Source organism: Chiloscyllium plagiosum, unplaced genomic scaffold (assembly GCF_037043375.1).
Source record: "Chiloscyllium plagiosum isolate Xiang-an unplaced genomic scaffold, Cpla_swu_hap1 HiC_scaffold_4, whole genome shotgun sequence".
NCBI lineage: Eukaryota > Metazoa > Chordata > Chondrichthyes > Orectolobiformes > Hemiscylliidae > Chiloscyllium > Chiloscyllium plagiosum.
Genome location: NW_028270142.1, coordinates 95,593,290 through 95,619,288, shown reverse-complemented (window position 1 = coordinate 95,619,288; position 25,999 = coordinate 95,593,290). Strand labels below are relative to the sequence as shown.

The window sequence follows — 25,999 nt, the reverse complement described above, 5'->3', positions numbered from 1 at the left end:
TTGCTGAGGACTGACCATTTGTCCTCAGTGAGGGGAAGGTCTGGGGGGGGATGGTGAAAACTCGGCAGGGCTGCGAGTTAGGACCTGGTGTAGGTGTGGACCTGGGAGTGGGGGCAGAGCCTGTAACTGAAGTGGGTGTGGTGGTAGGGGGAATGGGGCTGGAGTCATGAACAGGGGTGGTGTTCCCCTCAGGGTTCTGGGGGGTGGGGATGGTGACAGTGGGATCTGTGGGGGCGTGTCAGCAGAATGCAGGTGAGTGGCGTTGGTGGAGGCAGAAGTGGTGGTGAACACCGCAGTGTGGGGGGGGGGGTGGAAGTTGCTGAACGTGTGACATCAGCGATGACATGGGGGCAGAAGTGATGTCACGTGTGGTGCATGAGGAATCGTGAGGGGCGGAAGTGGCTGTGGAAGTAGCCATGATGGGGGGCGGAAGTGATAGCATCGATCACCGTGGAGATGGTAGCAGTACCAGCTAATGGCGTCTGAGCAGTTGCAGAGGCTGGGGGAATCTTCTGGAATGTTTGAGGAGCACTGGTTATGGAGGTGGGTGTGTAAAAGTTTGTTGTACTTACAGTTTTTGACGTTTGAGATGGTGTTGAAATACTGTTTGTTGAGAGTATGAATTCTTCTTAGAATATAGTACAGAGTGGGTCCTTTGCAGTTATGAGTGAGTGTGACCCTCAGCTGAGGCAGGGCTGACTGTAGAGAGGTTAGGTGCCGGCGCATTGCTGCGAGTGTGGAGCAGAGGATCCGGAAGGAGAACAGTTTCTGATGGTTTTGAATCTGTAGTCTGTACTGGTTGTCCTGTTCGGTTCCAAACTATGCTGGGTGGAATGTAGTCCGGAGTCCATGTGGGATCTAACAGTCATGCGACCCTTGCCTGCAGTAGGATAACGATGTTTTTGTCTTTTTTAAAAATATTTCTAAGGCTTTATTTTCTTGTGCATTGAGTGTATTTCCTTCTTTTTCTCGGTCTAATATTGGTACAGTTTTTTGTCTTATGGTCTGCTGTGATTCCTCTGAGAGACCGTTATTTTTTAATGTAGATTCAAATGCTGAGTGGAAGTCCTTTTTACTCGTGTCTTTGTAATTGTAGTTTAATCCTCTGACTAGGACCGCTTTTTCTGTATTAGTAAGTGGACATTTTGAAAGATTTTTATCCAAGCATCAATGTTATATGAAATGTATTTTTGTGTGAGTTTATCTAACTTACCTTGAAGAGTGAGTTTTTTCTTTGTTTTTTGGCGCAAAATAAAAGAAATGACTTCCAGACTACTCAGACCCCTTGGCATCATGGCAGCCCACAAACGTATCAACACACTTAAACAGCGCCTAACGAACCCAAAGGATCCATTAGATACTACGAGCAAACTAATGTCATTTACAAAATACCATGCAAGAACCGTAAAAAAACACTATTTCTGACAAACAAGCAGGAAATTTGGCACCAGGACACCAACTACCCACCAAAAGACATTTCCCAGTATCACTAGTTTCCATATATCCAGACAAAGAAGGTCACCACACACATCATCAATAAACCCATCAATTTAGACACCATCTACCTTCCCTGAAAAAAAAGAACCAGGAATGACATCATCCACCTTAAGAAACCAAGACCTATAGAGAGGCAGGACATACCACCAGCACTTCACAGGAGAGACTCACCGATGATGTTACCTAACCATGGTGACAAACATCTGAAAACAAACTTTCCAGCTCAGCGAGCTAACTTACATCTATAAACACTTATTCTTAAGATGTCATTTCAATTCAACACTGAAGGAGAGCTGCACTGACAAAAAAAACATAATTATTTGGATGTGAAATTAAACTGAGTTCTCATCCATCTTGTCAGATGGAAACAACAGATCTCAGGAACTACGCCTTCAGGATTCACAAGCAACTCTTACCCTTCTGCCAACATCAGAAAACCCGATTACTCTAACTGCTATGGATCTTTGTTAGCACTGTTCGAAACAAATTTAATAAAATTTAGACGAGACCACCAAAACTGGAAACAAGACAATTTATTCTACAATCTTGCAAGAAAGGGCATCAAATGCAGAAGCAAATGAGCAATGAACATTCAAACTAGTACACAGTTATACTTTTGAACTGCGTGAGGTCAACTCTTCTGACTCCTACATTACCCAATCAACTTTATTCTCTGACTAACTTGCGATCTGCTCTTATTATTTCCCCCCTTCTCCAAGTTGGCGACCCTTCCCTCTGTAAGTGCTGACATAAGGAAGATTTTGCTAAACTTGGATCTTGATATTCCTTTCACTTTATCTGTTTGCTTGTAACATCTTCCATTGTTCATAGGTACATTCCATTCCTGAATATACATTTTAACAATGTATCTTTTCTTGCCTTCTTTATATGTTTCAGCTATCTCAGCTATTTTGCTGAAACTAAATTATTTAAACTATCATGACGAAAGAAATTATTTACTAGAATAATTATGCACTAAAGTTAGTATCCAATTATACATTTCCTTAGTGCTTGCTGATTTAATCATTGTCTGCAGCTGCCCTTTACACTTGATTTTTCAGCACTATACTTAAGCTTATTATCACTACCTTTTTGCGAAAACAACACACTTCCCCATTTCTTACAGCACCATGTATCGTCAGTTTTCTCCACAGTTTATTGCAATGAGCAGGGCTCGATAATACAGCAACTTTGATACATATTAAGCATTTTACATAGAAATAAAAAGGTTTATCACCTTTGGGATTGACTTGGTGATGTCCAAAAATTAGAATCACCAGGAATGAAGTAAGGATGACCTAACCTTTCAAGTTTTAACTAAGTTGGAATAACTTCAGTTGCCTCAACTACATGCCATCCTTAACATTCTCAAACTCAGGACAACGATAATCAAGATTGTTATTTCACTTACTTGCAGAAGCCCAAGTAGCCTTTCACTGATGGATGCCCACACTGTTTATCTTTCAGACCTTGTGATGTATCTCTTTGCTCTGTAACTTTACATTTACCTAAAGCAACACAATTTACATGATAGTGAAGTGAACTTTGCAATCCACTACTGAAGATTACCTTTTCCAATATTTAAAGTTTATTTATTAAACTGGATAAAATTCTATTGAACATTCCCATTAGATGCAGCTTAAAATCAAAAAGGGTACTAAATTTCACACAACATTAAGTTGGTATTACGACTGGTTCACATAAATCCACAAAATTATTGAGTCATTGCTTATATATAAATTAAAATGATTACAATGATGTTTAGGGCAAGAATATCAGCAAAGAGTCATTTGGCACTATAGAATTTGCGTGAAAGACAACAAACAAACTCCAAACAATGTGTCTTCTTTCAGCAACACTCATCTGTATATTTGTATTCTAGCAAATGTTAAAGGGAATGAGAATGATACTTTATGAGAAGTTTTAACTTAACAAAAAAGGTAACAGCCATTTTCTGGTTCATTCCCTGTACCAATCAGAGTTTACCTGCCTGATTTAAATTTAAACAATGCTGGCAGTTAACTCTTAGTTATCAATAACTGGGGCATTATTCATGGAACACTTCTACTAATCAGAGTCCACTTGCCAACCAAACATCATCTCTACTCAAACAGTATAATATGTCCTTCCACTTTACATTGGTGTTCTCACTTTATGTCCTGATAGAAGTGGATTGCAAGACAAAAAAGCTTCAAGAAAATGTGCCTTTTTTCAGGAATATCTATATAGCTGGGTCAATCTGCTAATTTATTGAGGTGTAATTTCACAATATTTAAGAAATGAACTTTCCTTTCTATACAGTTCTGCAGTTTGTAAAAATCCTGCCTGAGGCATTACTGAAGTTGGAAACAGTGATACAAATTAATCAGTTCACTTCTGTCAACTGATTAAGTAATGTATAGATACATGTCAAGATGATCTATGCTAAAACTACATGTAAACAGAACTGTAACTGAGCTACTCAATGCCAAAGGACAACTAAGATTAAGAAAGCACAAATATTCACACAAACTATGTTTTATGCAATATATTACCCCCATTATTGAACAATAATAATTATTACCTTCCATCTGTTCTAGACTGTTATCTGTTACAATGCCAGTCAAGGAAATACCCGCATTCTGTACAATAAAAAAAATACATAAATGAAGTGCTGAAACAAAAAGCCAATGATTTTACATTCAATACATGATAACAGCTAAGATTCTGCAGAGCGTTTTGATGGTAAACGGTCATTTGTTCATTGTCAAAGTTTGTCGGAAACTGGCTGCAATGACAGGGTTTAATATAAGATTAACACTTTAATCTTGAAGTTGCAATCTGTTGTTCGTTGTTTCACCACAGGCTACTTGTGAAACTACCGCATCCAGATTCAGCGATCGTTGCATTTAACTGAAATGGTGAGAAGGTCGCTTGCACCCTTTTAAAACTGTCTTTGAAACCCCATTAAAATGTTACATATTAGCCCATAAAAATACAGTGCATTATTGACTCCATTGTAATAAAGGACTCTACTTTCAAAGCCTAATTTTAAAGGTTTCTTTCATGCTAATTCAGTTTTTACTTCATCCCAATCTTTATTTTGATCCATGTAAATGGTTTCTTTTAAATGACTTAATTTTAATTTCTTGGTTGCTGTCTGATGAATTCTATTGAAGATTGTACTGCATCACTGCAGCTCTATAATATGGATCCCCAATAGATTATACAACAATTCACTCGCTGCTCAGTGAGGTAATGTTCTTGCCGCAGAAAATGCTACTTCTCTCAGCAAAGCTTTTTTTCCTCCAAGGTCAGTGATAAGGCAACCTTGCTCACCAGCGTGACTCAAGTACAATATAACTGTAGATGAGCAGCCTTCACTATAAAACTGGCTGTGTTAAAAAAATAGTGTTGACAAACTCAAACATTGCCCTGTGAAAAACTTCTTTCCTACAACAAATCTTCTGACAAAGCGTTGCTGTGATGTTCTGACATATCATGGCTTTGTGATCAAGCTCGTCTGCAAGAGGTACAAAAGAAAATTCCTGAATCAGCAAAATAGACACCATTCATGAGCTAATTTCAGTTTAGGGTTTTCTTGGAGTTAGCACCATAAACAGGAGTGGGGGGGTTCTGAACTGCTGTGAGGCGCAGAAACCAATGAACAGGTTGCGTTAGAACCCTTCCATCTGCACTGATACTCCTTCTTCTTGAATTATTTGAGATGCATTTAATAAAGTATTCTGGGAAGAGCAGAAATCAAGATATTAGGTATGACTCACTTTCAATAGCTGCTGCAGCCGTTCCACACTCCAGTCTCTGAGGTGATAGAAACAGTCCCGGGGATGATGCGCATGTAAACCCTTAGTGTGGCAGTCACTCATGAATCCACAAGCCTGTTATAATCAATACATTTGACATAATGTTTGCATAATTATATGAAGCAACCTGTTACTATTATCTAGCCTGGGTTATTAGTGAATTGCAGAGGAATACAGCACATACTCAAGATGAAACTACAAGAAACCCTTTGAACCTATTCTCGCATTCAATGACTGATCTATAATTACATCTTGTTTAAGTAGACAAGATTCTTAGGGGGCTTGACAGGGTAGATGTGGAAAGTTTGTTTCCCTTTGTAGGAGAGTCTAGGATGATAGGGCATAATCTCAGAGTAAGGGATCATCCATTTTAGACAAAGATGAATTATTTACTTTTCTCAGAAGGGAGTCAATCCCCGGAACTCATGACCATAGATTGCTATAGACACGGAGTCATTAAGTAGACTCCGTTGAAGGATAGACAGACAAACTTTTAAACCGTAAAGAAATCAACGATTATGGGGATAAGGAAGGGAAATGGAATTGAAGATTGTTAGATCAGCCATTATCTCAATGAATGGCAGAATTGTCTCAATAGGCCAAATGGCCTACCTTTGTCCCTCTACACCTTATAATATAATTTTATGTTTCTTTTTCCCCATACTTCTTAATACCTGTGATTGATTTTTGCTAACCAATCTCAGAACACTTGATATATCATTGACTTTCAACAAAAATAGTTAAATTCTGTTATAGATATTTAAATTTTACAGCACTAAAATATTTAAAGTTAGATCAAAATGGATCAATGAAGTAAAAAAAAATTTTAAAGGAATTAACTGAATAAGCTTTAGTTCGGCTAGAAGCTGTGATGGAGCCAGTTGTCAGAGAAAAGTAATCTTAGAGTAGAAGCTGCCAAGTTATATAAAGGAAACCGGATCAAGAAAAAGGCAGCACTTACATCAATATTTATTTACACAAACAGAATCATATTATAACCATTTGTAAAAGTGTGCTTAATAAATCTGGGTAATTAGTGATTTGTTAGCAGAGTAAAAAAGATAATGAAAGCTTCGGGAATAATTTTAAAAATTCAAATGCATCATCAATGCTATTCTGCAAAGGAAATGGTCACCTATATTTGGTTTAACCTACATATGTTACGCCTTAAATAATGCTGCAATGTAGCTTTAAACCAATACTCATTTCAAATGTAATTCTGAGACATAGAAGATATAGAAATCAGATATCCTTATGGCTATGGAATTATAATAGAGTGGGATGAGCACACTAACAATTTAACACAGGTGTAATGACAGTGAACAGAAAGAAAGAACCGTTGACCTATATGTCAGGACACATGGGTAGTTAAAAGAAGCTGATTATACTGGAATTTCTCATTGCAAGCTGTCTCTCAATTGTTACTGATGATGATTGTCTGCTCAGGGGTGAGGGTTTTTGGCGTGAGTCTTTAAGTGACTGAACAGATTTAGGACCCATGGGCAGGATGACCCACAGGGTAGTGGGAACCAGAGTGTAGGATTCAATTTGTTTTCTTTGATTCTCTGCTGCTATTGTGCTTCATCATTAGAGGTTTTGACTTGAAGCATGATGCATCTCAATGGACAGACTGTTGCCATTTTGAACAATGTGTGGCAAGTTTATTCTCGTCATCACTGTCACTGCTGCCATATTTCAGTGGCAGTTTGGTTCTATAGATATTCAGACAAAGTCATGCAAAATAAATGATGAGGAAAGACAGTTTTCAGATAGCTGAAAAATGGTTTCATCACCAAGTCCTATTTTCACAACTCTCAAAAGTATATCAGGTAGCAAGTTATACAATGAACTACTCTGGCTACACATGTCTATGGGAAGAGAAAATTAGCCCAACTCCAGTAATGTTGCATGCTAACCAGCTTATCCTGAGGAGGAAAACAGTGTACTCCATAAAGTAATAGGAAGATAGGGATAATTAACTGCATAACATCAAATCTATCAAACCTAAAAAGGAAAGTAGTTTTGAGATCATGTCACATGACTCAGCCAAGATGCAGGTAACAGAAGTTACAGGAAAGGAGTTTTTACATAGAGACAGGAACATCTATCATTTATAGTCCTTTCTTGATATGAGCCCCAGCGAAAACTAACAATATTAGAGAAGCATTGTTCTGTGGAAAGGTGTGTGAGAATGATTTATTTAAACATAGAGTTGAATTTTCTTTAAAAAGGACAACTGAGTATTCATCAAGAAACCTCAAGGAAAATGAAAGTCAAAAGGAGTCAGAGGAACAACCTTGCATTGGGTGCAGTTATTCCTGGCATAATGTAAGATAGTCATAGTTGTCAAAGATTAATCAATCCTCTGTACCCAGCATGTCGCTGGAATTCCTCAAATAAACACTCTGCACCCAATTACTTTTAACGTTGCACCAATTACCTTGTTTGCATCATTATGAGAAGGAGTATAGCTGTTAGCTGACAATTTCACGTTATTTCATTTGCAATTGCTATGATAACAAATCAGTCAGTGCTAACCTAAAAGCAGGAGTTACAGGGTAATAGAATCAGCCTGGCAAAAGCAGGTTTCATAAAAACTATAAAAATGCATGGTACTAACTATCTCAAACATCTTAAAGTTCAATGATCTCTCTTGAATCCTTAATCACTGTCAAGCTCCCCACCATCAACACAGCAAAACAATGGAAGGGTACCAGATCATCTCCAGTGGAGGATGCACAAGATGACTTTCAGGGAAAAAGAAGAGAAAATGAAGAAACATATTAATAGTGGGGAAACACGAGTTATGCAGTTTGAAATGTTCTTGAATAAACAGACACTTTACATATGAATGTACAATTCAATATCACACCTTCCACTATTCTCGTAAAATGATTTTGGTCCTGAAAAAACTTGCCTTATAAGAGGGACACAAATCTAAAGCTCAATGAAAACATGTCATTTGTGAATGAAAGAGCATTCATGAATCTGGGAACAACTTACCGATCCTAATTTAAAGGGTTGCTTACAGCCACCACAGAACTGATAATGGCACTCTGTGCATCTAAAATGAATACAACCTCCTCTTGACAGATCAAATCGAACTCTGCAATTAGGGCACTCTAGAGTGATCACAGAACATACAATTAAAGAAAATAATGACTCACAAAACAGGCCAACATATTTGGAAATGCCGTCATATCAATTAGATATTATGTAAATGAACTCAAGAACCAGGTATCACCCGTCACACAAAGGTCAAATTCTTACCGTTTGTTATTTATATTACAGAAAGAAACACATGCATTGATATCAATATAAATGGGGAACAAAGAGTCACTATAATGGGCAACATCCACAACTAATTTATTCCAGCTAGGAAACTCAAAACTATTCACCTCAAAAATAGTTTTATTACTTTGGTGTTTCAACAGTAATTTTAGCCCTTAACTCAGCAATGGTACTAGAACATTTCTGACTTCATAGCCAATGTTCCTATAAATATTTAGGCCACATATGAACAAGACTGACACGATGCAATTACCAAAATAAATGCACTTAAATGTCTCAAATCATTTTATGCTCTAAACAGAAATAAATTATTGTTATAAATTAAATTATAAAAAGTGCACACTATCTTTTCCCTTCTCTGTCACAGTTTAACTAATCTTTTTATAGTATACTCTATTCCAACATATTCCCTAATTTAAAAACAAAAGTACATTAGTCTTGCATCTTGCAATTCCTGCTCTAAGCTTTCAATTGTTACAGAATATGACCAACTTAATAAAATCACAACTTATTTGAGTGAAAAGTATTTCTAAAATTGAATCTTCTAAGATAATTGAACAGCAGACAATGAGCCACAATTAGATGACAGGTGCATCCTTAACATACATTTCCTTATGTCAAAACAATAAAATTCTGCAGGAAGTGCAATTTTGGGTCAGTAGCCAGTTGATTTAAGGTACTTGAGCATGATAACTGCCTGGAACATGCTTAAAAAGTTAATTTATAATCTTAGTTGCTGTCAAATGTAATTGATTACCTATTCCATTTTTGGCGAGGTAGACATCCAGTTTGCTTGCCTGATATTCAGGGTTATTCTGCTGTTTCCATAACTTAAACTTTTCACAGCTGATTCCTTCATGCTGTTGCTCCCACTGGGGAAACAAACGAAGTATCAGTATTAGTACCATTGGGGTAGATGTAAGCTAACTTGGTAGAGGGATGACAAACTGCATATAAGGAGGATGAGAAGTAAAGCTGGAATGAGAAAGTAGAATATTAATGAAGGTGGAAACAAAAAGCAGAAAAAAGACAAATGAGTTTGGCAGTGCATGAAGGGATAAATCTCAATGCAAGGAGTTTTGTGAAGAAGGCAGGTGAGCTGACAAACAATAAAGTAGTATGATATCATGCAGTATAAAACTTAAAGGAGGGCATGAAAGGCAACTCAACATTGCTAGTTTGGAAATCACAAGTTGAAAGGTCTGTTGGGGCAGAAACTTTCATCTCATTTAATAAAGAATTTTTTAATGCATTTAAAGTGCTGAAACATTCAAAGCTACTGACCAAGTATTGGAAATGTGATTTAGACTGGCTTGGGGATTCTGAAAATGTCATACCAGATTCAAAATGTCCACTGATGCTGCCAGATCTGTGGAGTTAATCCAGCCCTTTGTTTCTATGTTATATCCCCAGCATTCACACTTTTTACTTCAATTGGCAGATTGAATAGCTTCCTCTACATCACAAATGCTGTCTGTCATTTTTATAAATGACCTGGAGGAGGGGCTAGAAGGTTGGGTGAGCAAGTTTGCGGATGATACGAAAGTCGGTGGAGTTGTTGACAGTGAGGAAGGATGTGTCAGCTTACAGCGGGATATAGATAAGTTGCAGAGCTGGGCAGAAAGGTGGCAAATGGAGTTCAATGTAGTTAAGTGTGAGGTGATTTACTTTGGTAGGAGTAACAAAAAGATGGGGTACTGGGCTAATGGTCGGATACTTGGTAGTGTGGATGAGCAGAGGGATCTTGGTGTCCATGTACACAGATCTCTGAAAGTTGCCACCCAGGTAAATAGTGCGGTGAAGAAGGCATATGGCGTACTGGCTTTTATTGGTAGAGGAATTGAGTTCCGGAGTCCTGAGGTCATGTTGCAGTTGTATAAGACTCTGGTGCGGCCGCATCTGGAGTATTGTGTGCAGTTTTGGTCACCATACTATAGGAAGGATGTGGAGGCACTGGAACGGGTGCAGAGGAGGTTTACCAGGATGTTGCCTGGTATGGTAGAAAGATCGTATGAGGAAAGGCTGAGGCATTTGGGGCTGTTTTCATTGGAGAAAAGAAGGTTTAGGGGTGACTTGATAGAGGTGTACAAGATGATTAGGGGTTTAGATAGGGTTGACCATGAGAATCTTTTTCCAAGTATAGAGTCAGCTATTGCGAGGGGGCATAGCTTTAAATTAAGGGGTAGTAGGTGTAGGACAGATATTAGGGGTAGATTCTTTACTCAGCGAGTCGCGAGTTCATGGAATGCCCTGCCAGTAGCAGTGGTGGACTCTCCCTCTTTTTGGGCATTTAAACGGGCATTGGATAGGCATATGGAGGATAGTGGGCTAGTGTAGGTTAGGTGGGCTTGGATCGGTGCAACATCGAGGGCCAAAGGGCCTGTACTGCACTGTATTTTTTCTATGTTTCTAAATATCAGTTATCGGTCACAATTCTGTGAAATTGTGACAACGACTGGAAGGCATATGATCGAAATACAAAGCTGTACACAGAACAATGGATTACTTACTGGAATTTTGCATTGGAAGCATGTGCTTTTCTTACAAGAAGGACAATCCATTCTCAGTCGATCTACTTCATGTAACAGTCCGAAGGAACACTGAAAGAAACAATATAACATTTGATTATTGCTTGCAAAAAGATACATTGTATTGTCTTGCGCTGATCTGAGCAAGTCATGAGAATATCAGCTTAAAGGGAAAACTAACATTTATACTGTATGAGAATGCTGTTTGGTGGCAAGTAGACTCATTTGTAGAAACATTGCGATGGAGAATACACTGGTTAATGATGATTTTTCAAGCTTTGTTTAAATTTTAAACAAGACAGGTTGACTCTGACTAGTCAATGCATTGCACCAAGAAGTGAACCAGTGATCGACTGTCATTTATTTGTTGATTTGAATTGGCGGAGTGCATGTGCATGCATGCTCGCAAAAAGCAAGGTAGTGACCACAGTCAACCAGCCAGCACTTACAAATACCGCAAGCATTCAACAGTAAATATCATATTGCATGCAAGGAGTTTTGTGAAGAAGGCAGGTGAGCTGACAAACAGTAAAGTAGTATGATATCATAAATATAAAAATTAAAAGGAGGACATGAAAAGCAGCACAACATTGCCAATTTGGCAATCAACTAGTTGAAAGGTCCGTAGGGGCAGAAACTTTCATCTCATTCAATAAAGTACTTTTTTATGCATTTAAAGTGCTGAAACATTCAAAGCTACTGACCAAGTATTGGAAAATGTGATTTAGGCTGGCTTGGGGATTCTGAAGTCATACCAGATTCAAAATGTTAACTCTATTCTGATTAGATTAGATTACTTACAGTGTGGAAACAGGCCCCTCCGCCCAACAAGTCCACACCAACCCGTCGAAGCGTAACCCACCCAGACCCATTCCCCCATTCTCAGACCCAGACCCATTCTCTTTCCATGGATAATACTTGCTGGATAATTGGGAGTGTGCACAAATTTAGACAACTAATTTAGGATTGCCAGTCAGATCCTCAGTGTGGCACATTTGTGTGTAAAGGAAGCTACATACATTCATACACAGGACCCTGTTCTTTGCAGATGTGTGTACACTATACTTGTTTCAACTCCACAACAAATGTTACGATCACTGCTGGTTCATTTTTCAATGCAATTTCTTGACCAGAGTCAATTTGCCCTTTTTTTTTTTAAAAAGCCTTGCAGTTAACTGTTAAACATCATTAGCTGGCACATTCTCCAGGGCAATGCCTCTAACAATCACAGTTCACTTGCTAAATAATCAGCATGCTCCGGTCATATAGTATAAATGTTGCTTTCCCCCTTAAATTGGCATTCTTGTGAATTTTTCTCATTCATGCAAGAAGAAAAGTTTGACAAAATGTGTTTTTCTCCAGCAATAAGAAACTGAACTGGGACAACTGCAAGACATTCTTACATGTGCACACCATCTGAAGTTTGGCATTTCCATCAAAGTTCGGTCTCGAAGCTTTCTTTGGAACAACTCATGAAGCCCTTCGTCAAGATAATAGCGAATCTACACATAAAATATATGCAGATATATTGGTTCATCCAATTTAATGTATTTCATTTAAAAGTCAATGGAGACATAGACTGTGACTTAATTATTAAAAGAACTAAACTACCCAAACCTTTGCACTCATATTTTTAAGAAGTCACACATGAACAAATATATTTATTAATTCCAGTACTATACCTTTGACTTTAAATATTTTACTGTCCTGTATTGTTTCCCAGAATGCTTAGTGCTTCCATTAAGATAATTAACCACATTACTTCCTGAACTAAGCTTCTGATACTGTGCACTGTGCTTCAGTTCTGTGCACTGAAATTTTCTCAGCAGATTCTAAAACTCTAACCTGAATATCCAAGAAGTTGAAGTATTCTGTGACATCCTCTTGGAGGTTGGGACTTTTCAGATCTGGTGCACTGCATTTTGGGCAAACCATATTAACTATACTCTTCTCCTTTATAACTGATGAAAAATATTGTCTAAAACAGTCTTTACAGAATGAACAGTTACAGTATGTCATTGTCACAACCTGCAAAAATAAAAAATTAGATTCTAATCAATTTGTCACAAACAGTAAACCAGAATAATGTTTCTAGTTTAACACAAGTCATTTAAATAAACGTTCGTCTACAAACAGACAACATTCGTTATAGCACATCACAAAAATAAATCCACATTTAAGAGTTGCATAATGGTCAGAAAAGACATATTAGATTATGTAAGATTAGCAGTGGCGACAGTTCGACATTATACAAACATAACTGACTGTAAGTGATTATTGGTCAGGCAGGAGGCTGGAAGAACACAGCAAGCCAAGCAGCATCAGGAGGTGCAGAAGTCAATGTTTCACGTGTAACCCTTCTTCAGGACTGGGAGTGGGTGTGGGGGAAGCTGCAGATAAAGGGGAAGGCAGAGGCAGGGGCAGTGTGGTGAAGTGGGGATAGGTAAAGGCAGGTAGAGGGTATGACCTGGTTGGTCAGTGGGAGGAGTGAATCTGGGTTGGTGGCAGGAAGGGGAAGGGGAGGAAAGAGAGGTTATTTGAAATTGGAGAACTCAATGTCGAGTCCTCTGGACTGTTAGCTGCCCAGGTTGAAGATGAGGTGTTGTCCCTCCTACTTGTACTGTGGTTTTTTTGGCAATGGAGGAGACCAAGGATGGTCATGTCGGAAAAGGAGTGGTTGGAGGAATTGCAATAGGCAGTTACGGGAAGGTCCGGTCGGCACCTGCGGATGCAGCTGAAATGCTCGGCGAACCGTTTCCTACGTTTACGTTCGGTCTCCCCGATGTATAGAAGGTCACATCGGGAGCACCTGATGCAGTAAAGGCAGGTTGGAAAAGAGGCATGTGAACCTCTGTCTCGCCTAGAAGGACTGTTTGGGCCCTGGAGGGAGGTGAGGGGGTGGTGTACCGGCAGGGGGTTTTTGTCTCTAAGCAATTATTGGCCGGAAGTTAACACGGGATTTAAAGTGTGCTTGAAAGCTGCTACAGCTCTCATCGAACCTTCTTATTTCTATTGCTCTAAGTGCATACTTTTCAAATACTTGGAAGACAACAAAATATTTTTAAATGATAACATAATACAATCCTTGCATCACAGTGAGAAAGAAAGTTTACAAACAGATTAATTAGGATTCTATATATGAATAAGCACTGTTCTCCCAGAAAGGTTTTGAAGAAAATTTACTGAAATTCCCAAAGTACTTTATTAAACACTTAAATCATCTGATTGGTTTTTTAAATTGCTAGGCAGGGCAACTGCTTTCATTGCAATCATTACCCATATCAAACAATTACTGACTGGGTACAGAATGTTAGATGAAGAATCTAGTTTGCTGTATGGTGCTTCAACAATTTACATCATGGCCTTAAAACATCATCCTCAGAGCACTAGTCTATATTCCACAAACGTTCCAAACAGCCTTGCTGAGTAGAATAGGTGGGACTGTTCGTGTGCTATATGACCTTGGTATGTTTTTGGCAATCCAATGTTTTCATACTAAACGTACAATTTGTCAAATAAATACATGATAATCCTACTTTGGCACTTGGTATCAAGGCAGCTGGTGAGCCACGTGGAACTTGAGTGGTTGGCAGCATTACAGCATTGTCAAGGTGCGGAGTGGTTGGATGTGAGCCTGGGCAGGACTCTGGTGATGGGCAGTGAGATAGCAGTGCGGAGAAGATCGAGCCCAGCAGGAGTGAGAGAACGTGTCCTTGTGGGGAAAGCCCAGCGTGAAGCGTCTGCAGGTCCACGGCTGAAGGAGGATTGTAATGCCTACCTTTTAACTTTATCTCTTTATTTTTCTACATAGTACCTAAGATTTTGTACCCAGGTACCTTTGTACCCAAGATGTCACTAGGAATGGCGACATTGTACATTTTTCGCTGTATCACTGTATCCCTGTACTTGAGTACATAGTCATGGAGATGTACAGCACGGAAACAGACCTTTCGGTCCAATACATCCATTCTGATCAGATATCCTAACCTAATCTAGTCCCATTTACCAGCACTTAGCCCGCATCCCTCTAAACCCTTCCTATTCATATACCCATCCAGATGCCTTTTAAATGCTGTAATTGCATCAGCCTCCACCACATCCTCTGGCAGCTCATTCCATACACCTACCACCCTCTGCATGAAAAAGCTGCCCCTTAGGTCCCTTTTATATCTTCCCCCTCTTACCCTAAACCTATGCCCTCTAGTTCTGGACTCTCCCACCCTAAGGAAAGACCTTGTCTATTTACCCTATCCATGACCCGCATGATGTAAGGTCACCCTCAGCCTGCAGCATTCCAGGGAAAACACCCCCACCTGATTCAGCCTCTCCCAAGAGCTCAAATCCTCCAAACCTGGCAACATCCTTGTAAATCTTTTCTGAACCCTTTCCAGTTTCACAACATCCTTCTGATAGGAAGGAGGCCAGAATTGTACACAATATTCCAAATGTGGCTGAACTCCATGTGACAATAATTTCTAGTACTAATAATCTGAAACCTTCAGTAATTATATCACCACTACCAAGAAAGCACAACTAAACCATAATAAGAAAATTCGAATCTGCGTCTGACAAAACAATTAATTTTCCAAGCCATTATTTTAATACTAATGTATTAGATTACATTACAGTGTGGAAACAGGCCCTTCGGCCCAACAAGTCCACACCGACCCACCGAAGCGCAAACCACCCATTGTTAACAGAGTATTGTTAACAACTCAATCAGTTATAGCAGAGCATGTGCTCAACCATCTTATCACTTGAATATTAAAAGTGTTATTTACCGACACTAGCGGACTTTTGTAAATCGATCATTTTATCAATGTTTGATCAAAGCACATTGCAACATGGGAAGCTTCACAATACCATGACACAGAATCACATTAGAACTCATGTCCTGTGATGTGGCAATTTAAAAGGGGAAAGTGGATCAAAATAAATTGAATTGCCGAAAGGATCATAAGAAAAAGTTTTTAAATATTTAAATATCAGTTTTCTAATGGGGACAGCTGGCAGCTTGAAGACAACTTCGGCCAGAAGATTGATGAACTGGCGATATATGTTTTTCCTGGTCAGTGCACAGGAATTAAATCAACTGATTAATGTGTGCAAGAACACATGGGAATGATTTTTTTTTGCTGTGTCTTTCTTACATAAATACAACACACAAAGTCAAAAATGTGAAGTACTTCAGATTTGAAAATAGTAAATCTGAGCCGCTTGGGTCATATATTCTGTAAAAGCAAGTGAGTGGATATACAGCTCTGTACCTCACATTACAGCCAAAATTCTATATATTAAACCATACCTTGCTAAAGGTTACATGCTCTCCACAAATAGGACACTCATGAGAAAGATACCGCAAAGCTGATTCGAAGTTTAAACCAGACTCCACAGCTTCCATCACATCCTCCGCAGTGAAATTATTGTCCTGAATGCTCATTAAACTCTGGAAAATTTCTGATTTTTCCTTTGGCAAATCAACAGGAATCGATGATGACTCCACCTGTGAATTGACAAAACAAAATCTTGCTGTTCTGTAAAACTGTATTTGCCAAAGAAATAGTTTTATCTCACAATAATATACCCTTCCATTCTACATGCTGTCTGTTGTCAAATTAAGTGAATAGACATTAAAATACCACAAACTAAGGGAGAAAACATAGTTCTAGCTCACTAGCAGCAATGCAACAGTATGTAAACAGAAAATGTTCAGTCGGCCAGGCCACATCTACGAAGAGAAACAGTTAACTAGTTATGATACTGCTTCAGGTCTCTGATCTTTTAAAATACACTTTTTAGCAAAACACTCTGGATGCTGGAAATCTGAAACACAAACAAGATTGGCAGCATCTATGATGAGAGAAACAGAATTAATGTTTGGAACTTTTATTCCAATCTGAAGCATTAATTCTGTTTCGCTCCACAGATGTTGCCTGACCAGCTGAGAATTTTCAGATTCTGTTATTTTTATTTCAGATTTACAGCATTAGCTGTATCTATCTTTTCTGCTGATATTTAGATTAGATTAGATTAGATTACTTACAGTGTGGAAACAGGCCCTTCGGGCCAACAAGTCCACACCGCCCCGCCAAAGCGCAACCCACCCATACCCCTACCCCTACATTTACCCCTTACCTAACACTATGGGCAATTTAGCATGGCCAATTCACCTGACCTGCACATCTTTTGGATTGTGGGAGGAAACTGGAGCACCCGGAGGAAACCCACGCAGACACAGGGAGAACGTGCAAACTCCACACAGTCAGTCGCCTGAGGCGGGAATTGAACCCGGGTCTCTGGCGCTGTGAGGCAGCAGTGCTAACCACTGTGCCACCGTGCCGCCCACCCAAGTTTGGTAAATACTCACCATAACCATAGGGCAAATTTCAGTTCCAATGACATCTTTATCCAACACACCATCTTTTTCATCGTACAACTTCACTTGTATGGGAAATTTTTTATTATTAATGGTGATCAAGCGATGTTCCTGTTTGACAACTCTTTCTGCAACTACATAGAAAATAAGCACATTTAGCATATATTTGGGCCAGCGGACATAACATAATTTTTCACAACAGTACAATTAAGGAAGCTACTCTGCACCTATATTTTTGTTTCATGAATTGTATATTAAGTATTATGCATATTTCTCTGAGGCTGGTAGCGAAAACAATTGAACCTTTTGCCCTACAGGTCACATTGTTTTCGAAGGCTATTAGAATAATTTCCAAGTTTCAAGACAAATTTGCATTTTGTAATTAGATGTCATTTCAATTTGCATTTCAATACTAACTTACATGATTATAAAATTTCAGACAAAAAATGCAGCATCTTCCAAGAAAATATCCAAAATACCTTACCAATAATTTTAATGATCATCTTACAAAGTCAAACCACATATTTCATTTAAAGCATAACCATACCCATCAGGATCCTTTTAAAACAACACTACAATAAAGCATTTGAGAAGGTTATTCTTTTTCTTTTGCTTAAACAGAATATAATGCTGACAGTACTTTGATAACCACTTTTGAGGAGTTACTGAACTGAGTAAAATAAATTTTCATAAATACTGAAAATACCCAAGATGGATTGTGTTCTTTGTTCGATAGATGTTAAATTCAATCTTTCGAGTCGAGAGAATTATGGTGCTATCTTCTATATGTGGGTCCTTGAGAAAGTATATCTGTAGCATCACTTGAATTTCCAGAAGGGATTTGACAAGGTGCCACTTAAAACGTCATTGCTCAAAGTAGGAACTCATGGCATAGGCTATAGCAAATTTTCATGGATAGAAGATTAGCTGACTAATAGAAAACATTTTTTCTTCTCTGATTGGCAGGACATGAGATGTCCTGCAAGTATATGTCATTCAACTTTTACAATTTATTTCAATGATCTTGATAAGGGGAATGAAGGTATGGGCAGCTAAATTTGCAGATGTCACAAAAATAGATAGGAAAGTTGTGAACAGGACACAAGGGAGATGCAGACAGATATAGATATAAGGGCGTAAGTAAAGATGTACGTACTTTGGAGACAATTCAAGGATTTACTCAACTGATTCTGGAATGCATTCCTTGTCTTATTGGAAAGACTGGACTGTCTGGTCTTGTTTAAACTGGAGTTGAGAAGTGTACAAGGTGACTGGATTGAAGTACAGATGATCCTGAATGGTTTCAAAAAGGTAGACGTGGATAGGAAGTTGGGGTGAGTTCAGGACTAGGAGGCTGTATTTTAAAATTCAGGTCACCTTTTTAGAACAGGGATGAGTATAATGTTTTTCACTTAGAGGCCATGCAACTTTGGAACTCTGGCTTAAAAGGCAATGGAGATGATGTCAATGAATATCTTGAAGATGGAGGTAGGTATATTATTATTAGGTAGCGCATCAAAGGTTATCAACAACTGATAGGAATATGGAATTCAGAACACAGACAGCTCAGTCATGACCTTATCAAATGGCAGAGCAGGTTTGAGGGCCCAAATGGCTACATTTGCTCCTAATTGTACATTTGTATAGGGTACAAACATAAGCTCTGTGCACAAAAAAAATGTGTTTTGAGTAAAATTCTGCATTATTGTTAAGAAACATTTTGAAAAGCTACATCTTACTTCAAGTATACAGTACCTTTGGCATCACAAAATGTAATAACAGCAGATCCTGGAATTCTAGTCGGATACTGAAAGTTGACTATTTCTCCACCACCGTTGACAGCACGCTGAAAAATTATGGTAAGCTTATCTTTCATCCTGTGTGCTGGAAACTCAACAGGAATGTTAAGTACATGCACTCTCCGTTCATCCTTGTGAGAGCTTGAATTTTGAGCATCGTGTAACCTCAAAGGTTTTGCATTTTCAGATTCAATTCGATCAGAAGAAAAAGTATCATCAGCTACACCTTCAAGAAACAAAGCAGGTTATTCTCAAATCTGCATGACACAGTGTTACTAGATTTGATACTGGTAAATTCATGAAGAAAATTTGCACTCCTCTATCTAAAGAGAGAATCTCCAAAGATTAACACAAAGTTAATCTGACTGCGGTGCACATTATAGGAGGCAGCATTACACAAGTTTTGGGTTGCAGGAGATGCAGTCTCACCCCAAGCTGATACGATACAATGTTTCAGAATTCCACACAACCATTTAACCAACTGAACACTTTCATAGATTTTTCAGCATTAGGTGAAAGCGATATTCCCACCTACACCTTTTTTTGTAAATATTTTAATTGAGAAAAAGATTAATTTTTTTACAAAATTGCAAAATCACTACAAAATAGTATAACAACCTTATAATATAATGACATTAACAAAACAAACTAGTATTCTACTCCACAAACCACTGGAGGAGAGGAAAAAAACCCTACAAAAACCACAATTCAATAAATAACTAAGAGAAAAAAAATTAAACCAAGTGAAACCAACGTAAATTAAGTTATATTCAGTTAAGTTACTGTACTCAGTGCAAGACCACCAAAGCTCCCACCACTGGGAGCATTAGTAAGCAAACCCGTATTTGTTTGGAATTCTTCCCCCCCGGGGCCCCTCGACCGCCAGACATAGTCCTACACAAAGGCCCTGATCAATATAGCTGACAATTATGCACCTACATCATTCAGAAAGAGCCGCCACGTTCTATAAAACGGTTCCATTTTCTGCACCATACTCGTAAGGAAGTCCAGAGGGATGCGCTCCATAACTAATCTACACCAGCCTGAAAGTCCCGGTGGACTGTCCCACACCCAGCTCATTAGAATGTTCTTCCTCGCACAGAATTAAAGAATATTAAATAGTTACTTCCCATGCACGTCCAAAGCGGGGAAATTTAGCAAAGAGGAGGGACACTGGATCCAACTTACCTCAGTTCCCAAGACCCCTTCCAAAGCACGCGCTATACCTACGAAGCTTGTGACATGATCACAAGCAATGAGTAAATGTGCCAACATCTGTTTTACATTTGGGGCACAGTGGGGGTGCTCCTGTCTTAAATTTCGCAAGCTTCTCTGGTGCCAAATGAGCCCTGTGGAGTACCTTCAATCGTACAGCCTGTGTTCTGTTACAAATTAAAATCTTACGTCCTCCTAAATATCCTCCCACACCTCTGGCGAGATTTCCACGCCCAATTGCCAAGTCCAGATTCCGCATAGCCACTCAATATCCTTCGAAACATTACTTCCTAACAAGTGACAGAGGATGCTGACAAAGATGGCACCCGTAGACAGGAGCACTCTCATCTCCATATCTGACTTATAATAGGGACTAACCATCAACGTAGTCTTTTTCCGCACAAAGTCCCTAACCTGAAAGTAGCGAAAGAAGTCCCTCCTGGATGGCTCATATTTCTGACTCAGCTGCTCAAAAGACATCATGACCTCGCCGCCAAATAAACCTCCCAAACAGGAGACTCCCAGAGTTTAAAGCCAGAATCCATCGACCCTGAACGGAATCCTAACATTCCCACTATGGGAGTGAAAGGGAAAGTTTTTTTTTGTAAGTTGCCCTCACCAGGCTGCATCATTTTCCATGCTTTACCTGGACAATCGGATTTCTGCAATGGTCCATAACAGTCCTCATCTTGTCCATAAATAACAAATTGATGAGTGGCCATTTTGCCTGGGAGGCCTTGAGGTCCAACCAAATTGACCACGGATTCTGGCAGGCCCAGTCAGCCACAGGATAGAAAAGAATTCAATTGATATTTCTTAAAGTCCAGGAAATCCAAACATCCCATCTCCTGCGGAAACTGCAATTTGTCCAGCTTAATAAGAGGCCATCTATGATGCCAGATGAAAGATCCAAGCCAACTGTAAAGTCTCCGTAGTGCTTGCCTAGGCCGCATCAAAGGGAGCATTCGCATAGGATATAATAAACGAGGAAGAACATTCATTTTGACCAGAGCTATTCTACCCAACCAAGATATCGGAAGATCCTCCCAGTGCCAAAGGTCTTGCCTTATCTTCTCTAGCAACTGCACAAAGTTAGCTTTATATAATTGATCAAAGGCCAGGGTGATAAAAATGCCTGAATACAAGAAACCTCCCTGTGACCATCTGAAAGGGAAATCACAGGCTCGGCCTCCGACTTCATAATGTTAACTTTATACGCTGAGGACAAACCAAATAGATTAATCACTTGTATTAAACAAGACACATATGTCATCAGATCAGTTAAAAAGAGAAGAATGTCATCTGCATGGATATGAAAAAAACAAAGCATGATGGGAGGGGAGAGAGAAGAGAGGAGAGAGAGAAAAAAAAAGGAAAAAAAAAACACAATTATCACCCCTACATATATTTAAAAAATGGTCCTCCGACAACCAGGTAAACCAGGCAAATTACAGGAAAAAAAAACATTATTGTCCATATTATTCAAGCTAACCAGTCTATTTTAAAGCATCCAGAAAGTCCTTTGCCTTTTCCGGTGAGTCAAAATTGGAAACGGACCCTCTATGGCTGAAATGTACTATTGCCGGATACTTTACGGAATACTGGATATTCAAGTCCCTCAGCCGCCTTTTCACCTCAGCAAAAGCCTTCCTCTTACGAATCTTGACCGCAGAAAAGTATTGGAAAACTATAATTTGTGATCCTTTGTATATCAGAGCCTGTGGATCCTTCCCCAGTGCTCTAGAGGCTTCCAGCATTTGTTTGCCTCTATAATGCTGGAGTCGCACTAGGACTGGGCCTGCGCACTGCAACCCGGTGGGCCCACTCCACTCCAATCCAATCTGGCCTGCCTCGACTTCCAGCTTCAAAAACTGCAGGAGCCAGTGCTCCAAGCTGATGAGCTGGTCTTCCTCCTCCCGCTCTGGAAGCTCAATCAGACGCATGTTTTTCCAATGGCCTCCATTTTTGAGGTCATCGAAGTGCTCCTTCAAGGCCTGTACCTGACCCGCCAAGGATTTTGCCGCAGTTTCGGAGGCCGCGGCCCGTTACTCCACCTCTCCGACGTGTTGCCAGAGACGTTGGATCACCTGGTCATGCTTCTGCAGCATGACGGAGATCAATTCAAGCCTGCTCTTTTCCATCGACGAATCAATCTTCTCTCAGAGTTTCACAAACTCAGAAGCCAGGCCCTGCTCCATAGGTAAGTCCCCTGGGGCGATCGCGGAGGCTGTGCTGCGGCCAAGGGCATGTCCATTATTGTGTGGGGGGTTCCGGTCCAGAGCTCAGCAGGGCAGACATACTGGGTCGCTTCCATCTTGTATCCCCCCCCCCCCCCAACACACCATCTTAATATTGTTTACCAGGGCAGCAGAGCTCTGAGTATAACTCAAATATATTTCTATAAATCTTCTTTCTGTCATGTAGCAAGAGCAGTTATGTCACCAGTTTCACACTGCAATCCACAGATACGAGGCTTAACTGTCAATGACAGGCAGTTCCTAAATAGTTAAATGCACTCAGTAATCTATTCTTAAAAAACCACCCTGAGAACTACTTCAAATATTAAGAGAAACTGGACTGAACCTGAACTGTCAAAAATGATTGGGTTAGGATTGTGTCAGGGATGGAAATGCAAACAATTTATAACAAGAACCAAATTCACCCCAAACCCATTTATCTCTGACTTTAGTGGAGGTGGAATAACTGAGTTATGACTAACCAGCTTCAGGAAGCAGACCAGTTAGTCAATTGTAATGAAACTCGCTACCTTCTTTAACATTCTGTCTATTTTTAACCATTGTCCAGGCCTCAGGAAGACCCAGCAGCCTATCAGAGGCAAGAAGGGATGAATCCATGAGATTAGTGACTTCACAGGACTGTTAGTAGGCCAAAAACAATAGAAATATTTCCTAAAGACACAACAAGCTAGCCAGTCAAGCATACTCACCCCCACACATCATTAAACATATTCTATCCTTTTCCTTGCATTTCAAATTCATCCACATTCCCTCTCTCCTTCCATTCCACTACCCAATACGGATTATAAGACAAGCTATACATCACTCTTTCTGGAACTTAAACCCCTGATTAATATTGGCTCTCTGACCCAATCATCAATTATCACTCTTACTCCTCAAAGCTTCGACCTTGTGAAGCAGGCTTCCAACCAAAAGGTCAGTCCAATCTAAATACCCAGTCAACCAGGCATCCTGTAGACACCAAGACAGAAGAAAAAAAAATAGAAGTATTTCTGTAATTAAATTCTGCAGGACTATCAGGAAATTATCTTCTTCTCAATTTCACAACAGCCTTGAGGCTAAACTCTAAGTCATTAATTCTACAACAATATCTTGCATAGCACTTTATTTTCTTCGATGAAAACAAGGTAGCTATTCAATTTAATCACTTCAAATTTCAGGTGGATTGTTGTAATGTACAAATGCTACCTTGTTTGTTTTTCAAAGATGTCGCCAAGTCAAATGCATTTAGTACTTTGTCCAAATGCAAGTCTTCAAAAAGGTCTGCAGTTTGTTCTACAGAATCCATTTTCTTCTTCAATGCTTGATCTATTAAACAAAAGGAAACAATAACAAAACATATTAAGCAACTGATTCAAAATATACAAAGAGTAACTACACACATACTGACAATTTCATATTCAAAATTAAAAATCTCTTAAGGCAGCCTGGTAACAGAAACGGTAGGATGGTACATTTCTGTGCTTATTTATCTGTAATATTTCTTCCATTCACAATAATATATGGAATATTACTGATCAGCAAGCAAAAACACTGAAAACCCCAGTCATTTGGCTGCTGCACTGTACTGAGGAATAAGGTGCAAGTTACATACCAGATTCAAAATTTGGTTTTAATTGTCAACAAACCAATTCAGTGAAGATGCTTCCACATAGGAATGGAAGAATAATACAACAAATAAGGACATTGTTAACCTCATACTGCTTTCTCACACCTCTATTCAGCAAAATCAGGCCTAGAGCATGACAGACTTCCCATATTCTGTGGTCTTGCAAGTCGCATGGAAATGAAGTGAATGATGACATCATCAATATGTTGAAAAAGGAAGATACCTTACTGCCCCACTCCCCAGGGAAACTATGATCCTGTAGATTATTAGAACAAGAAAAATACCTAACAAATAACAGCAAGATTGAGCAATCCTGAAATAAAAACGAAAAGCTTGAGAAACAGGTCAGACAGCATATGGAGAAAACACTCTGGCAATTCTTCTCGAAACAGATGAACAAGTACATTAATGGCAACAGAAGAAAGACAAAATGAAATGGAGTAAGTATCGGTAGTATGATGCAACCGATCAGTAGGAAGTCTGGAACAAGTTAAATAAGTTTCAATGTCCAATCAGTTTAAAGAATAAGAACAAACCAAAAGTGAAAGTATAACAGGTATGGCAAGGTTAAGGAAATGAAAGAAGTGGAAAGCAGCCTGATGATTACATTTGACATTAAAACACAAAATGCGAGCAAAGAACAGCAAGTTGATTGGCTCTGAAAAGTGAAAGAAAATGTTAACAGTGTTCGGTTCTGATAAGGAGTCACCACAACCAAAACAATTCTTCCTCCCCGAATACTAAAAGCTGCAATACAGCTTGCTGTAAAAATAAATGATGCGTACAGCCACGTTTGTTTCCTTGCTATGCTGCTTTACAGAACAGAAATGCATTTGTGATGATGTACACACACTCAGATATTTTTATGAATAAAGTATATTTTGAAATTAAAAAAAACTGAAACCTCTCCGCCTAGGGGTAGCATTCTGGCTCAGCGGTTAGCACTGCTATCTCACAGCGCCAGGGACCCAGGTTCAATTCCACTCAGTGACTGTGGAGTTTGCACATTCTCCCCATGTCTGTGTGGGTTTCCTCTGGGTGCACTAGTTTCCCCCACAGTCCAACGATGTGCAGGTTAGATGGACTGACCATGTTAAATTTCCCATAGTATCCAGGGATGTGTGGCTGAGTATATTGGCCATGGGAAATGTAGGGTTACAAGGTTGGGGCGGGGTAGGGAGGATCTGGGTGGGATGCTATTCTGAGGGTAGCTGTGTCATATGTAGGGATTCTATGATTCTAATTTACCTTCCACTAATTAGTACTACAGAATACTCAGTATTTGATCTGCTCATAACCAAAGTGTTCAAACACCTGGTAAACTTCAGTTTCTGGTCAATGGTAAACCCCATGATGTTAATAGTGGGTTGTGATGGAATTGCCATTGAACGTTAAGGGGTGATGGCTGGATTCTCTATTGTTAGAGATGCCCATTGTCTGGTATTTGTCTGGCATTAATGTTATTATTGCAAGCCTGAATGCTGTCCAGTTCTTACAACTGTAAATGGACTGCAAGAGTATGTGAGGAGTCATGAATGGTGCTGAACACGGCAATCATCAGCAAACATCCCCACTTCTGACCTTATGATAGATGGAAGGCTGAAGATGGTTGGGCCTAGGACA

The 25,999-nt window shown here is 39.3% G+C and overlaps 2 protein-coding genes across 2 annotated transcripts in view; one reads left to right on the top strand and one right to left on the bottom strand.

Moving 5' to 3' along the window:
• Positions 1-12,620, top strand: part of impa1 (inositol monophosphatase 1) — a 50,694-nt gene extending 38,074 nt beyond the window's left edge. The window contains exon 9 of the mRNA XM_043688186.2: positions 12,482-12,620. Coding sequence (XP_043544121.1) covers positions 12,482-12,495 — 14 coding nt within the window. The 3' untranslated portion in view covers positions 12,496-12,620. The remainder of the gene's footprint in view (positions 1-12,481) is intronic.
• Positions 1-25,999, bottom strand: part of LOC122549033 (uncharacterized) — a 74,671-nt gene that overhangs the window by 15,702 nt on the left and 32,970 nt on the right. The window contains exons 10-21 of the mRNA XM_043688174.2: positions 23,956-24,075; positions 19,251-19,520; positions 17,487-17,629; positions 16,425-16,622; positions 12,965-13,147; positions 12,523-12,621; positions 11,102-11,191; positions 9,349-9,463; positions 8,304-8,422; positions 5,262-5,375; positions 4,061-4,118; positions 2,909-3,005 (exon numbers count right to left, since the gene is read on the bottom strand). Of these exons, the coding sequence (XP_043544109.2) occupies positions 2,909-3,005; positions 4,061-4,118; positions 5,262-5,375; positions 8,304-8,422; positions 9,349-9,463; positions 11,102-11,191; positions 12,523-12,621; positions 12,965-13,147; positions 16,425-16,622; positions 17,487-17,629; positions 19,251-19,520; positions 23,956-24,075 (1,606 nt within the window). The remainder of the gene's footprint in view (positions 1-2,908; positions 3,006-4,060; positions 4,119-5,261; positions 5,376-8,303; positions 8,423-9,348; positions 9,464-11,101; positions 11,192-12,522; positions 12,622-12,964; positions 13,148-16,424; positions 16,623-17,486; positions 17,630-19,250; positions 19,521-23,955; positions 24,076-25,999) is intronic.